Here is a 14,057-nt window from a genome sequence, read left to right as displayed (position 1 = left end):
TGAGATGGTAAATCAGTATCATTAATGATTAGATAATAATGTACATCAAATGACAATCAAACAACAATCAAATAATAGTCGATATAATTGATCATTAGTGGTAATAAGATGAGAATCAGATAGCAATCATGTCGTAATCAAATGCAGTTACACATTTTTCACTTTGAGGACATTTTGGTCATCCAAAAATTTCAATTGAACTGAGCCTGATAATTTGTCATTCTTGCAAAATTGAAAAGGTTAGGTCATGGACTTAGTTTTCATTTTATATTTTGCCACGAGTGCAAATGCCCTTTGTTTTAAATAAAACTATAAAAAAAATAATTATAAATATAGCAAAACTTTATCATCTGTATAATTGATATAACGCTCTACATTTTGAATGTTGAATTAACAACGTTATCATTGTTTATTATTAATAAATTAAATAGTGATACATATCATATTTATTAATATTTTAGTTAATTTTATTTCAATTTAAAAGAAAAGGTGGATTCTCTACCCTCAAATTCTAGTCTATTTCTTGTTCTTTTCAAATTAAACCTAATTTATCTACTTATTGGACGTTTGATATTGAGTTTTTTTCCACAATTTACCCTTTGGGTTGTTTTTATATTTAGCAAAACACCTAAAAGTTGTATTTCGTGCTAATTTTTAGATATATATTTGGTATTATTAAAAAATTTGTAAATTATTATTTTATAGTATTATAAAATTTATATGAAAATTTTCTCTACATTTTGTCGGAAGAAGTTAAAATTTAGGTCTTATGTGTAATGCCCTGAGTTTAGGAGGGGTACATGAATAATAAATCGGTATCACACATTTGAATGAGAGTGATCATGTTAGTGAGAATAAAGCATCTTGAAATGACTCATGTTGGTTTGTGGAGATAACTTTCATTTCAATAATGGCTAATTAGAATTTACCGACTTTTACTCTAATAGACCTCTAATAACATATATACATAAGTAAGGATGATGTTGCTAGGTCGTAGGGGAATGTCAGATATCCGAATACCGAATCTTGGACCTAAGGTGTTACATTATGGCTAATTGAAATTTACCCATGTGGTTTGATAAAGGGATAGTAGCAAATTTAATAATTAGATTCAAAATAATTAAGTATATAGCAACATTTTAAAAAATTTGCAAATATAGCAAAATTTGTCAAATTCTATCAATGATACAAGTCTATCACTGATAGACTATGTTGTAAATATTGGTCTATCACGGATAGATCATATGAGTTTATCAACGATACAAGTCTATCAGCGATAGTTTTGCTATATTTGCAATTTTTTTAAAATATTACTATTTCCTTAATTATTATTCCTCAAATGGTCATCAATTACAATTATCATTTGATAAAAGCTTCATACATAGGCCCAAACAATTTGGATTTGTATGTTTCTCATCAATTGGATTGATATAATTAGTGTTAGTTAAGACAAATTTATTGGCCTTTTTCCAATTGATATGATTAGGTGTAAACAACATTTGAAATTTAGTAAATGAGAAATGTACACTTGCAGTAAAAATCTTTCTTAAATACTTTCATGTTCTTATGATCAATCTCATTCTACATGGTGATATCACTTCAATCACGTTCCCAGCTAAACTCGAAGTGTTACAATTTTTTAATTGTTAGTTATATTAATGAATGATAATAGGTGTTACAAGAAGAGACACCACACTTTCATTTGTCTTGTTGTAATCTAACATATCTCCATCTCCATATTGATACATACATTGAGATATTCGTGCCAGATTCTTAGACATCTTGACGAAGGGTTGTGAGGACACAAGTTTCTCATCATCATGTTCATTTAACTTCTTCCATAACTCATCCACCATATGTTTTATATAAACACGAGCATTTTTCTCTGAACTGCCTGTTTCGTTCATGTAGCATTGAATTGATTTTGGAACATCACCAATGTTTTGTTCATCCTAAATCATAAAATATCATAACATAAAGTTAATCAACATTACATAATATATGGTTGTCAAAATGAAATGTTACGTTATTCTTCACTTACCGGTACGGGTGTTAATAGGTCATTTGCAAGTCGCATAATTGTTGATGACCAACGAATTGTATCTTCATATTTTGTCAATCTCTCCAATTCTTGCTTTGATATTTGAGATGATACAAAAATATATGAATGAACTAACATAATTGGTCCTGCTACTGATATCCATGCATTGTTCATATATTCTTCAAATGTTGGTTTATACCCACTGTGATACCAATTTGACTCTATTAAATAAGATTTGCACAAATCTGCCCACTGCACCATAGACAAAAATTTAACATGTTTATAAAGTTTGACAATAACTAATACAAAAGAAAAAAAAAACTTAGTTTATTTGAAAGTTTGAAATTTATATTACAAGTCCATACCACTTTCTTAAGGTATTGCATGACATCAACTCCATGGTGGATTAGTGCTTCATGAGCTATCTCATTTATTGAATTGTAGAGAGTCAAGAAACATTGTTTCAAGTACTCGGGAAGTTGGTCCATTGCTCCAATATCCCACCTAAAATTACCATTGATTAAAAAGAGAGAATTAGATATCAGTTCTATTTTCAAACAATTTGAACATATACAATTAATAATGTCTAAGCAAATAAAACTAGGATGCATATTGATAAGAATGATTTAGGTGACAAGCTCGACACGATTGAAGAAGTGTTAGGCACTGGTTATAGTTTATAGATTTAATTAACAAAGACCTTAAACTTATAGTTTATGGATTTAATTAACAAAGACCTTAAACTTGGGTCTTTGCGAATCTTTTTAGAAAAAATCTACGACGAATTAATTATAATCTTAATCTAACCTTTTTCTTTTAATCATTGATTAGCTTACCTCTCTATGGCATTTGTAAAGAGTTTGAGTTCATCCAATGTGCCATAAACATCATAAACATCATCGATCATTGTAATTAATGCCACAATCTTTGTGCCCATTCTTCTAAAATATGAAAGCTCAGGTTCAAATCCAATGCCTACGGTCCAATAGAAGTTTTCCATCAGTTGGTCTCTTGCAAAGCTCATCTTTTCACCTAGCTCTGTGTCTCTCCACCAACTTTATACATAAAAAAAAGTTCATTAGAATAATGCACCGAATCAATAGAAATAAAGTTAAAATTAAATACGGACCCTATAATTTAAGAAAAGTTAGAATTTAGATCGTATAGTTACAATTGGAATTTTGTCCCTAGCTATAGTTCCATAAAAGCATCCAAAATAGTTTCATATATCAGGTTTTTTCAAACCATAGAAACTATTCGACGGGTTTTAACAAACTATAAAAAATAATAAATTCTAACTTTGTACAAACAATATACCGACCAAATTTGTAGTTGAACCAAAAAGAATAATTAACTCTATAAACTAATTGAAAAAGAATAAATTTTTTCACTCATACCTTGATGCATACTTAAGATCTTCTTGATAAATAGATTGCACCATGTTGAAATCAAGTTTAGCAATTTCAAGAAGAATAGGATATAGGGTTCCTATTCTCTCATATATATCAATACTCCATCTTGCCTCCAATCTTTCTATTCTCCAATGTAAAGGAAGCTTCAAGGCATGCTCTACAATCTCTACTTTGAGTTCATCTTTGCTTGATTTGATGAATTCATTTAGATATTTTACTGCAAAGCATTTTGCTTCCTCTAAAACAGTCTCCCCTTTAGTTGATAAGAATGAAGCTTCATATAAAGATAACATTCCATTTATATCTTCACAAAAGCATGTTTTAAAATTCCCCATCTCATCTTTGAAGGCATTGAAAACACCTGTCCATAATTTTTTTTTTAAAAAAACAGAATATTATTTCTTAAAGATTATTTCAAAGTACACCCTCCATATTTGGATAATATCTTGATTCACATCGTACTAAAAAAAAATGCCAACCTTCAGAAATATCAAATTGGTGTTGTCTTAAAAGTCGAAATTGAAGAGATGTTGCATAGAAACTATTCTTCTCCTTGTCCTTTTTAAGAAACTTGTTGCTTATTCTCTCTAGTATTTTTTTAATTTCACTCTCAAAGTGGTACGATATTCCAAGCTTTTGTAAGGCATCAATGAGTTCGAGTTGCTCCAAAGAGTCTCTTTCTTCTTTTAGTAACATTTGAACTTGTCCTTTTAGTTGACTAAATCGTCTTCTATATACTTCTCCCTGAATATCAATTAACATGTAGCATGAAGTATTTTTAAACATAACAAAACGAAATAACTTATTTACAAAAATAACATAATGTATGTGTGACTATTTCTTCGCATTGAATAGATCAATAATAACAAACAAGTGCAGTTCTGCAGTTCTTCAAAGAAACCATACCTTGAATTTACTATGTAATGATTGAATAAAATCATCTTTCCACAGAGGAGGACTGTAATTTGCACACTGCCTCACAATAACATCACCACTTTGTATCGATGCTTTTATGCACATTCCACGTTCAATCACAACATATTTTAACTGCAATATTTGTATGCCACCAATTTGAAACACGTTAGAGAAAAATAAAGAAAAAAGTATGTAACTCGCAATTTCTCTGGGAAAAAAATAACATGATATAGTTTACAAATTTTTTATATTGGGTTGTTATTTATGTAAAATACTTTGAATTTTATTTCTAATATCTATAATTGTTTCTTAAATTTACACATTTCCCTATATATTGAAATTACTGTAATGCCATCTATCGTATTCATGAAAATATTGGTTCAAACTTGGAAAAGAAAAAACGTATCTGATCTCTACTTCTAACCACATAAATACTCCAATACAACGGAGCCAGTTAGGTCCCCCATGATAATAGAGGTTGAAATGACATCAAATTTATACATGTTTTAATTGGAAAGAAAATCGATCACTTGCATAAACTGTATCACTTTCCAAATAAAACCGACCACTTGCAATAACTGTATCACTTTTGTCAATTCAATTAAACCCACAACTTGCAGACAACTTGAACAGTGAGAAAAGTGATTTTGTTTGCTTAAAAAGCACACCCAAAACATGTATTTTTAGAAGAGGTTTGAAATGTAGTTATTATAGTTTTGTGGAACGTAGATAAAGTAATAAGAAGTAGAATAGTCCTAATACTAAGATTATGATAATCCTTGGAGCAAACATGGAGTGAGCTACCACTCTTTCATATTCTGAGAGTCAAACGGCCCTTAAATGAGTAAGTTGGACGAGTTACAAATTTGTACAAAGAAGTAAAAATAATGAGAGACGTAAAATTTGTAAGTAAGAGGGTGAAAATACAAAATAAAGTCTAATGTTTCGCTATATTTGAGGGTCCATGTTCTCCATATGATAGAGGAGAACTAAATGTGAATTTGATCCAAAACCATGAGAATTTAACAAATTCATATATCCTCCCACATTCTTCTTTTCTCTCTCCTAAACCATGTGTTTGAAATTTCTTTTAAAGAAAATCAATTTTTAAATATGACAAAAAAAAACAATTAATAAAAGAAAAACGAAAACCATATTGAAAGATAAAAGAAGGATAAGTTTCGTAAACAAAAATTCAAAAACCTAACGATTATCAAACTTTAGTTTTTTGAATTTGTTTTCGTTAATTAGTCACACAACTAAATGATACAACCTTGATCATCATGTAAACTTTTTGTAATTTTTACGTTAGCATATGATCGTAACTTGATAAATAATGACATATGTCATCAAACAAAAGATAAAAGACGTTCAATACTCGTATGGTTGCTCATAATGAAAACACATAAGAAAATCATTATTATTTTGAAGATAGTACTTAAAAGAGGGAAAAAAAAGGATCGACTTAAAGAAAGTTCTCATAAATTATATATATTACCATGGTAAAAGAAGGTTTATAGTTTGTAGATGGTAGACCAGCCCCATGAAAAGAGAATGAAGAAGAAAGAGGGAGGTGGAGAAGAGCCAATGGTAGACCAGCCCCATGAAAAGAGAATGAAGAAGAAAGAGGGAGGTGGAGAAGAGCCATTGAGACCATACACTTTGTACTTCTCTCTCTTTTGCTTTTTTTTTTTTTGGTAAGGTTGTCTTAGTTGCCCATCATTTGGAGAATTGGTTGGCCTTATATAGATAAGTTTGTGAAGTTTTTTTAGCACATGCTTTTTAATCTTTTAATTAATTATTGAGTTATTATCACTTTTTAACATAAATAAATGTGAGTGAAGATATATTTTAACATAAATAAATGTCGGTGAAGGTACATTTCTTTACTGTAATCAAATTTTGAGGAATATTTTGTATATACGTTTGGTTGAGTTCTGAAGTCTAGAGTTAATATTTTTGAGTTTGAAATATGTGTGTTTAATTAGGGTGTAAACTTGTTTAGTTTAGAGTTAAAAGAAAACATTAGAGTTATCTGTAAATATGTAAGTTTTAAGAATAAACACAATTGAAATTGGTAGTGTTGAGTTATTTAATATTTCCTTATCTATCAGGTGGAAATTAGAACGAGGACTTCAAAATTAAAATTTTTTTTTCTTACTAAAATCATCTTGAGTTATTGATAGAAAAATGGGACACGTGATCTACGTGATCTACTTTGGAGGTCCAAAATGAAAAATGCCCTATTATACTAAAACTTCTAGATTTTCTAACCCATTGGTTACATCATCTTCAAATAAGTTTACACAATTACTCCTATCTTTCTCTTTCTTATTTTTCTTTTTTCTTCTTCCAATTATTAATTTTGAGAGCATCTAGATCTAGTGTTTCTTCTCTCTCGATTTTCGTTCAACTTTCTTCTTCTTTGGATTACACAATCCTTCTTCAGTGAGTGAGATCATGCCCAAGTCCAACGAGGACGAAGTTGCAGAACGAGACAGATGTTGGAAAGCATAAAAGAAAAAGAGATGAGTGCACGATCATAAGAAAAGAGAGCCAAAGAGACTTGAGCGAGAGAGAGAGAAGGGAGTGGGAGTTGTGAAAGTGAAAATAAAACAAGATAAATTAGAAAACACGACATGAGCACGAAAAAATACAAAAATTGTTGTTAAGACAACAAACCCTTTGAATACAACATCCTCTTAAAAATTTCATACCAATAGAGATAGTTGTCCTCTTTATATAATCAAGATCATCCATTTATCTAATTGATGTAGGACTTTGATCAGAACCCGAAAGAGAGATTTATTTTGTATGTCACAATTTTTATAGAAAAAATAAATATAATCGTGACTCGTTAAAATCAACACATTTTTCCCTTGAATTATGTGATTAAAAACGTTGGGTCCACCGTGCAGGGGCTTGGGTAAACCCCACCATGATTTAATGATTTTTGTTTCTTTTCATCCATTCATAGGATCAAATTTTCATCCACATCTTCAAATATTATTTAACATCTAACATAAATGAATTGAGATTTTTGTTCATACTAAAAATGTGTACGAAATCAATAGTAACTACTACCACATTTTCAACTATATGACATTTTTTATTAGTATTTATTAAGGTTTATTACGGATAAAATTTTAAAAATTTACTACATTTTTATAAATATTTCAAAATAATCTTATCATTTATAATAATTTCTTTCTAAATTTAATTATAATATAAAATAATCTTAAGATCAAACTTTCAATCTTCTCAATTTAATGTTATAAGAAATATTTTTATTTCATTTAAAATGTGTTCAATGTTTGATTAAATATTATATGTCTTTTAATATTTTTGTTTTACTTTCTTTTTTAATTTTGTTTTAAAAATTTATAAGTATAGGATATGTTATTTTTTCTAAATTTACAATCAAACATAAAATTTTAATTATAAATTCAACAAATTAATTTAACCAAACGTGTTTTATAATCCAATAAAAGGAAAAAAAAAAATTTTTTTATTCTCTACTAAACTCTTTATTTTGCAAAACTATTTTGAATCACAAACCAATTACTTTTCTTGTTTGCCATGAGATCTAAGACAATCACTTCTAAAAAAACAAAGATTGCCCAAAAATTATTTGGATAACACTTATCTACCAAAAAGTAGTATATAAAATTTTACACAGTTCTTTTCTAAAGATAGTAGAAAAATAAAGGAGGAAGGAGAAGTAAATCCTCTTGTTCATAAAAACTACAAGTACCAAGTTTTTTCTTTCTTAACATGTGATGAAAAATTCAATTTCATTATCAAGAAAAAGAATCATCCATATCGACGGATTAAATTCTTAAAACGAAATAATGTCAATTGTCGATCAGTTAAATTTATTTTAGATTCGTTATTACTTCTTGATTTTATAAATTATTTCAAATATTATAGTAACTAATATATTTAAAAGTGGATTTAAGATCCTTTACTTTTTAAAATATTAGGATTATGAAAGGATGAATGATTAGCTTCCATTTTGTCTATGATTACTTTAGAGTATAAAATATATTTTATTTTTATAAATTAATTTTCTTGAAAAGTGCTTATATGTGTGATAAACTAATATTAGACTATATATATATTAATAAATTAATTAATTTGATTATATTTAAAAATATATGAGTTAATAGGACAAAATTTGATCCAAGTTGGTCCTTTTTATTTGTTCTTTTCATTTTTGCTAATGTCATAGCCCCGTTTTCAACGTGGAGTTGTTTTGCTTTTGTACAAATGTGACTTTTGGCTTTTGACCTTTATCTTAATTAATTTGAAAGAAGTCACATGTGTTTCACCATTTTGATAAAGTAAGAAATAAAATTAAATAAAACAGAGGCAAATATATATAACACTCATATTGGCCGAATATATATAAATGTCAAACTTAAAATATTCACCATTGAAAAAAACAAAATTCACTTATTATTTTTTTGTTTTGGCTTAAATATAATGGCTATGTGTATGTGTATGTGTACAGCATGAGATCTGTTGATATTGGCACATGTGATTAGTTATTAACCCTAAAAATGTTCTTTAACTATTACAACTAGTTTTTTTAGGACTCAATAGAGTTTCAATTTCTAAACTGCTCTGCATATTATTAATCAAATCAAATCAAATACGTGTGATCTAACAGAATGGTCATAAGTTATGGACGGCAAAGTGAAACGTAAAAAAAGCACTACGAAATGTGTGAACTTCTTTGGTTGCATGTCATATATTTATAATTATTAGAAATGAAAAATCCTTAGGTGCCCTTAGGTTGGATCTATCTCCATGCAACTTTTATTTTTGTTTATTTTTAAAGTAATTGCTTTTTTTTTTAAAAAAAAATATTTGTGTTAAAAAAATTTCTTTGCTAAGCAAAATTGTCCCTAGAAAGAAAAATTCTTATAGTGATAGTAGTTGAGTTCGATCTCTAAGAGATCGACTTAGAACTATAACGAAAAAAAAGTATAAGAACAACGCATGAATGAGATATGCATTCCAAATAATCATTTAATTTATCTAGTTAATCACATTACATTATATCATTTTTGAGAGATGGTAAGCAATGATTTAAAATCCATCAATAATCCATCTAAATATTATATCCAAGACTTCGTTGAACCTCTTCCAAATACAAGTATATCACTATATGAACATTGGCTATATTAACGAGTACTGATAGGATGAACAAGAAGAGACACTATACTTTCTTTTGTTTTGTTATGGTCAATGAATCGCCCATCTCCGTACTGATACATATATTGAGATATTCGTGCCAGATTCTTGGACATGCCGCCAATGATGGCTTGAGTGGATACTCTCTTCTCATCATCATATTCATCATTTAACTTCTTCCATAACTCATCTACTAGATGTCTTACATATTCACGAGCTTCTTTTTCTGAACCACCTGTCTCATTCATGTAGCATTGAATTGATTTTGGAACATCACCAATGTTTTGTTTATCCTAAATCATAAAGTATCATAAACATAAAGTTCGTCAACTTTATAATATATATAGTTGTCAAAATTTAATTTTGTTCTTCACTTACCAAGGGTGTTAATAGGTCATTTGCAAGTCGCATAATTGTTGATGACCAACGAATTGTATCTTCATATTTTGTCAATCTCTCCAATTCTTGCTTTGATATTTGAGATGCTACAAAAATATATGAATGAACTAACATAATTGGTCCTGCTACTGATATCCATGCATTGTTCATATATTCTTCAAATGTTGGTTTATACCCACTGTGATACCAATTTGACTCTATTAAATAAGATTTGCACAAATCCGCCCACTGCACCACAGAAAATTTACATGATTATAAAGTTTAACAATAATTTATATAAAAAAGATTTTAGTTTATTTGAAATTTTGAAATTTGTATTACAAGTCCATACCACTTTCTTAAGGTATTGCATGACATCAACTCCATGGTTGATTAGTGCTTCATAAGCTATCTCATTTATTGAATTGTAGAGAGTAAAAAAACATGGTTTCAAGTACTCAGGAAGTTGGTCCATTGCTGCCATATCCCACCTAAAATTACCATTAAGAAGATAATTTGATCTCAATTGGATTCCAAAGTGGATGTTAACAATAGCATGGGAAAGCGAATACATATAACTTTTTCTTCAACAATCCAACTACACGACAAGAGGGATATATTAGGGGCACCGAGATATCTCCACATGTCGAGGTTGACACCTCTCTAACATTCTCTATCATATCCAAAAATTCAAAAGATGCATTGATATGAAAGAAAGAGTATATATAAAACTTTTTTAGGGCATCATTATCGACTTACAAACAATTGATCTACTGTTAATGAGGAGAAAAAAAATCCTAAAACTTAATTATGTATTTTCTTTAAAAAATATTTTTTCCAAATTAACGATTGGATTAAATTACCTCTCTATAGCGTCTGTAAAGAGTTTGAGTTCATCCAATGTGCCATAAACATCATAAACATCATCGATCATTGTTATCAATGACACAATCTTTGTACCCATTCTTCTAAAATATGTAGATTCGGGTTCAAATCCAATGCCAAGTGTCCAAAAGAAATTTTCCATCAGTTGGTCTCTTGCAAAACTCAATTTTTGTCCGAGCTCTGTGTTTCTCCACCAACTTTTTATACATAAAAAATATGTCATTAGAATAAGGAGTAATTGCAAATATAGCACTATACAAACAAAATTATAGGTATAATAAATTAATCCAAATCCAAGTTTCAAACTCTGTTAGTGATCGTATCAATGATAAAAAAACATGTCACAGATAAATTTAGCTATATTTATAAAAAAAATTAAATGTTACTATTTCCACTAAATTTTTAGCCTTAAAAGTGTTACCTTCATGATTTACCCATAAAAACTAAAACTAATAGTAACAATTCTATAACCTAAATTAAAAAATAAAAGTGAATTTTGTCACTCCTTACCTTGATGCATACTTAAGATCTTCTTGGTAAAAAGATTGCACCATGTTGAAATCAAGCTTAGCAATTTCAAGAAGAATAGGATTCAGGGTTCCTACTCTCTCATATATATCAATACTCCATCTTGCCTCCAATCTTTCTATTCTCCAATGTAAAGGAAGCTTCAAGGCATGCTCTACAATCTCTACTTTGAGTTCATCTTTGCTTGATTTGATGAATTCATTTAGATATTTTACTGTAAAGCATTTTGCTTCCTCTAAAACAGTCTCCCTTTTAGTTGATAAGAATGAAGCTTCATATAAAGATAACATTCCATTTATATCGTCGTAAAAGCATGTTTTGAAATTCCCCATCTCATCTTTGAAGGCATTGAAAACATCTGTTTTCCATAATTTCATAAAAAAAAAAAAACCATAATGTTATTTGTTAAGAAGTATTTCAAAGTAATTAAAATTTATGTTATATGGGTGAATAACCTACATATATGGGGAACATGTACTCTAATTATTTTTTAAAGTATAAATAACAAAATCATAATGAGGATGTTACGGATGTGTCAAATCTCTATCTAAAAAAAGTCACTAACCTTCAGAAATATGAAATTGATGTTGTCTTAGAAGTCGAAATTCAAGAGACGTTGCATAGAGAGTATTCTTCTTCTCGTTTTCATCCTCTTCATAGAACTTGTTGCTTATTCTTTGTAAGATATCTTTAATTTCACTCTTAAAGTGGTATGATATTCCAAGTCTTTGTAAAACATCAATGAGCTCAAGTTGTTCTAAAGAGTCTCTTCTTTCTCGAAGCAATGTTTTAACTTCTCCTTTGAGTTGGTTGAACCGTTTTCTATATGTTTTTCCCTAACATTAACATAAAAGACCATATTGTATTGAGATCAATATATTTGGGCATTGCTCTTATAGTAGTTACAAGTGGGTTTAATTAATTAATTTGAGTCTCTTTAAAGTTTTAATGTTAAGGTTGGATTGCAATGTGGAAAATGGGTTTTGAAAATTTTAAGAACAGCACTAATTAAAAAGCATTGTAGATTGTAAGTGAAAGAAACACTTCTACTAATTGTTTTAAAGTGTTTTAAAGTAATTTTAAATTAGAAAATAAAAAAATGAAAACATATTATATACTAGAAGTTTAAAAGATACTTTGGGACTACTTAAACAACAAATTCTCAATACATATTATTGGTTAAATTATGAAAAAAAATAATGAAAAATTATTCCAGGTGCAAATTATAAAAATAGTTATAAAATATAATAAAATTTTAAATTCTAATTCTATGAACATAAATTTTATACATTTTATAAATTTTATACCTTTTATCATCATACGTGGATGAGGGATAGAATCTAAAAGATGATTATATTTTATAAATATTTTTAATAATTTTTACTGTATTTGAAAAAAAATATTATAAGGTAATTTAAATTAGAAAATAAAAGAAGAGAAGAGAAGAGGCCAAACTAAAAGTCTAAAAGCCAATCTGAATTTAAAAGAAATAAATATAAAGAGTTTATACAAAAGATGACCTTTTGAAAAAATTTCTTCTCTAATCAATTCAAATAAGTCTTAAATAATTCTTTAAAAACTTTTTTTGTTTCTATGGGTTTCGATGTTTTTTTTATAATTATTATTATATTTTTATTTTTACATAAGAATAATATTGAAATGATCAAAAGGAGAAAAATAATGCATCAATACATACCCCAAATTCATTATGTAATGATTGAATAAAATCATCTTTCCACAGAGGAGATTGATAATTTGCACTCTGCCTCACAACAACATTATCATCAGATTGTGTTGATGCTTTTAAGCACATCCCATCTCCAACTCCATTAGATTTCAACTGAAAATTTTTATGTCACAAGTTGTTTAAATTATATGTTAGAAATTATCATAAGAAGGGGATCAAACATTCTTCTTTCTATAATAGTTGTGAGAAAAAAAATTAGACTAGGATCGTGGTAAGAAGATAAATAAAAACCACTTGTATTAATGAAAAAATTGTTACTATCCACTTATAATACTTGTTCTTAGACTCTTTAAAAACTACTATCCTACATAACTCATCTTTTAGTATCACATTGTTACTAAAATATCATACTCTAATGACTTATTTGAATTAATCTTTTACGGGATTAAGAAACTATCTAAAGGGTAAATAATAATAGTAAAAGAATTCAAATAATAAATAAATTTGATGTTATTAATACAAACAATCGATAGTATTAATTACCATTGCAAAAAGAGGTTGATGGTTTGCATATCGTCGAACATTGTAGTTGTTAGAAACTTTTCCAATGACAGTAACAGCTTTATTGAAAACCCTACAAGAGATGGACAATTTAGAAATTGGAAGACGAAAGTAAACGAGAGACATTGAAACAATCGTTTTTCTTTCTCTGTGTAATTTCTTTCCTTTTGTGTATAAGGTTCTTAATGCCTAATCTTGTGGAAGAATAGGGTAGTATTTGTAAGGATGAGTTTTGTACAAATTATGGCATGTGAATTTCATTGCTTTTATTGAATATTTTAAGTTCATAGGTCTTTTTTATGATTAGCATGCATTATCTCTCTCATCATTTTTAGATTTATTTATGTACTAAATTGTGAGAATGGTCAATTTTGACGCCTTTAGTTTATCACAAATAAACTAATAGAATATTAGTTCACATTTGTTCTTAAACTAAATTAAAAACTTAAAT

At 28.3% G+C, this 14,057-nt stretch overlaps 2 protein-coding genes across 3 annotated transcripts; both read right to left on the bottom strand.

Annotated features, from left to right (window-relative positions):
* Positions 1-1,528: 1,528 nt before the first annotated feature.
* Positions 1,529-6,086, bottom strand: LOC101214342 (terpene synthase 10). 2 transcript variants are annotated; one of them, XM_004148424.3, is made up of 8 exons: positions 5,867-6,086; positions 4,360-4,500; positions 3,933-4,197; positions 3,439-3,814; positions 2,878-3,096; positions 2,407-2,545; positions 2,042-2,293; positions 1,529-1,952 (listed from the first exon to the last, which is right to left on the bottom strand). In XM_004148424.3, the coding sequence occupies exons 1-8, from the start codon at positions 6,023-6,025 to the stop codon at positions 1,656-1,658; spliced, it is 1,848 nt and encodes a 615-aa protein (XP_004148472.3). In that variant the 5' UTR covers positions 6,026-6,086; the 3' UTR covers positions 1,529-1,655. The 2 variants fall into 2 exon arrangements, with proteins under 2 accessions (XP_004148472.3, XP_031736437.1); XM_031880577.1 differs by having other exon boundaries at positions 1,636-1,952; positions 3,439-3,727.
* A 3,291-nt stretch (positions 6,087-9,377) lies between these two features.
* LOC101217224 (terpene synthase 10) lies at positions 9,378-13,793 on the bottom strand. The gene is made up of 8 exons (XM_031880681.1): positions 13,589-13,793; positions 13,055-13,198; positions 11,924-12,194; positions 11,341-11,716; positions 10,809-11,027; positions 10,298-10,436; positions 9,946-10,194; positions 9,378-9,860 (listed from the first exon to the last, which is right to left on the bottom strand). The coding sequence occupies exons 1-8, from the start codon at positions 13,730-13,732 to the stop codon at positions 9,558-9,560; spliced, it is 1,845 nt and encodes a 614-aa protein (XP_031736541.1). The 5' UTR covers positions 13,733-13,793; the 3' UTR covers positions 9,378-9,557.
* Positions 13,794-14,057: the final 264 nt, after the last annotated feature.

Source organism: Cucumis sativus, chromosome 2 (genome assembly GCF_000004075.3).
Source record: "Cucumis sativus cultivar 9930 chromosome 2, Cucumber_9930_V3, whole genome shotgun sequence".
NCBI classification, from domain to species: Eukaryota; Viridiplantae; Streptophyta; class Magnoliopsida; order Cucurbitales; family Cucurbitaceae; genus Cucumis; species Cucumis sativus.
The sequence above is the reverse complement of the archived record's forward strand: the minus strand, read 5'-3'. Positions and strand labels throughout refer to the sequence as shown.

What these genes read in the sequence shown, in the direction of transcription:
- LOC101214342 (XM_004148424.3), bottom strand. Translation starts at nt 6,025, where the DNA reads ATGGTCTCAATGGCTCTTCTCCACCTCCCTCTTTCTTCTTCATTCTCT. An exon ending in ATAAACCTTCTTTTACCATG is followed by an intron (nt 4,501 to 5,866) that starts GTAATATATATA and finishes CAAATATTGCAG; the next exon opens with TTAAAATATGTTGTGATTGA. An exon ending in GATCTTAAGTATGCATCAAG is followed by an intron (nt 3,097 to 3,438) that starts GTATGAGTGAAA and finishes TTATGTATAAAG; the next exon opens with TTGGTGGAGAGACACAGAGC.
- LOC101217224 (XM_031880681.1), bottom strand. Translation starts at nt 13,732, where the DNA reads ATGTCTCTCGTTTACTTTCGTCTTCCAATTTCTAAATTGTCCATCTCT. An exon ending in ATCAACCTCTTTTTGCAATG is followed by an intron (nt 13,199 to 13,588) that starts GTAATTAATACT and finishes AAAAATTTTCAG; the next exon opens with TTGAAATCTAATGGAGTTGG. An exon ending in GATCTTAAGTATGCATCAAG is followed by an intron (nt 11,028 to 11,340) that starts GTAAGGAGTGAC and finishes ATGTATAAAAAG; the next exon opens with TTGGTGGAGAAACACAGAGC.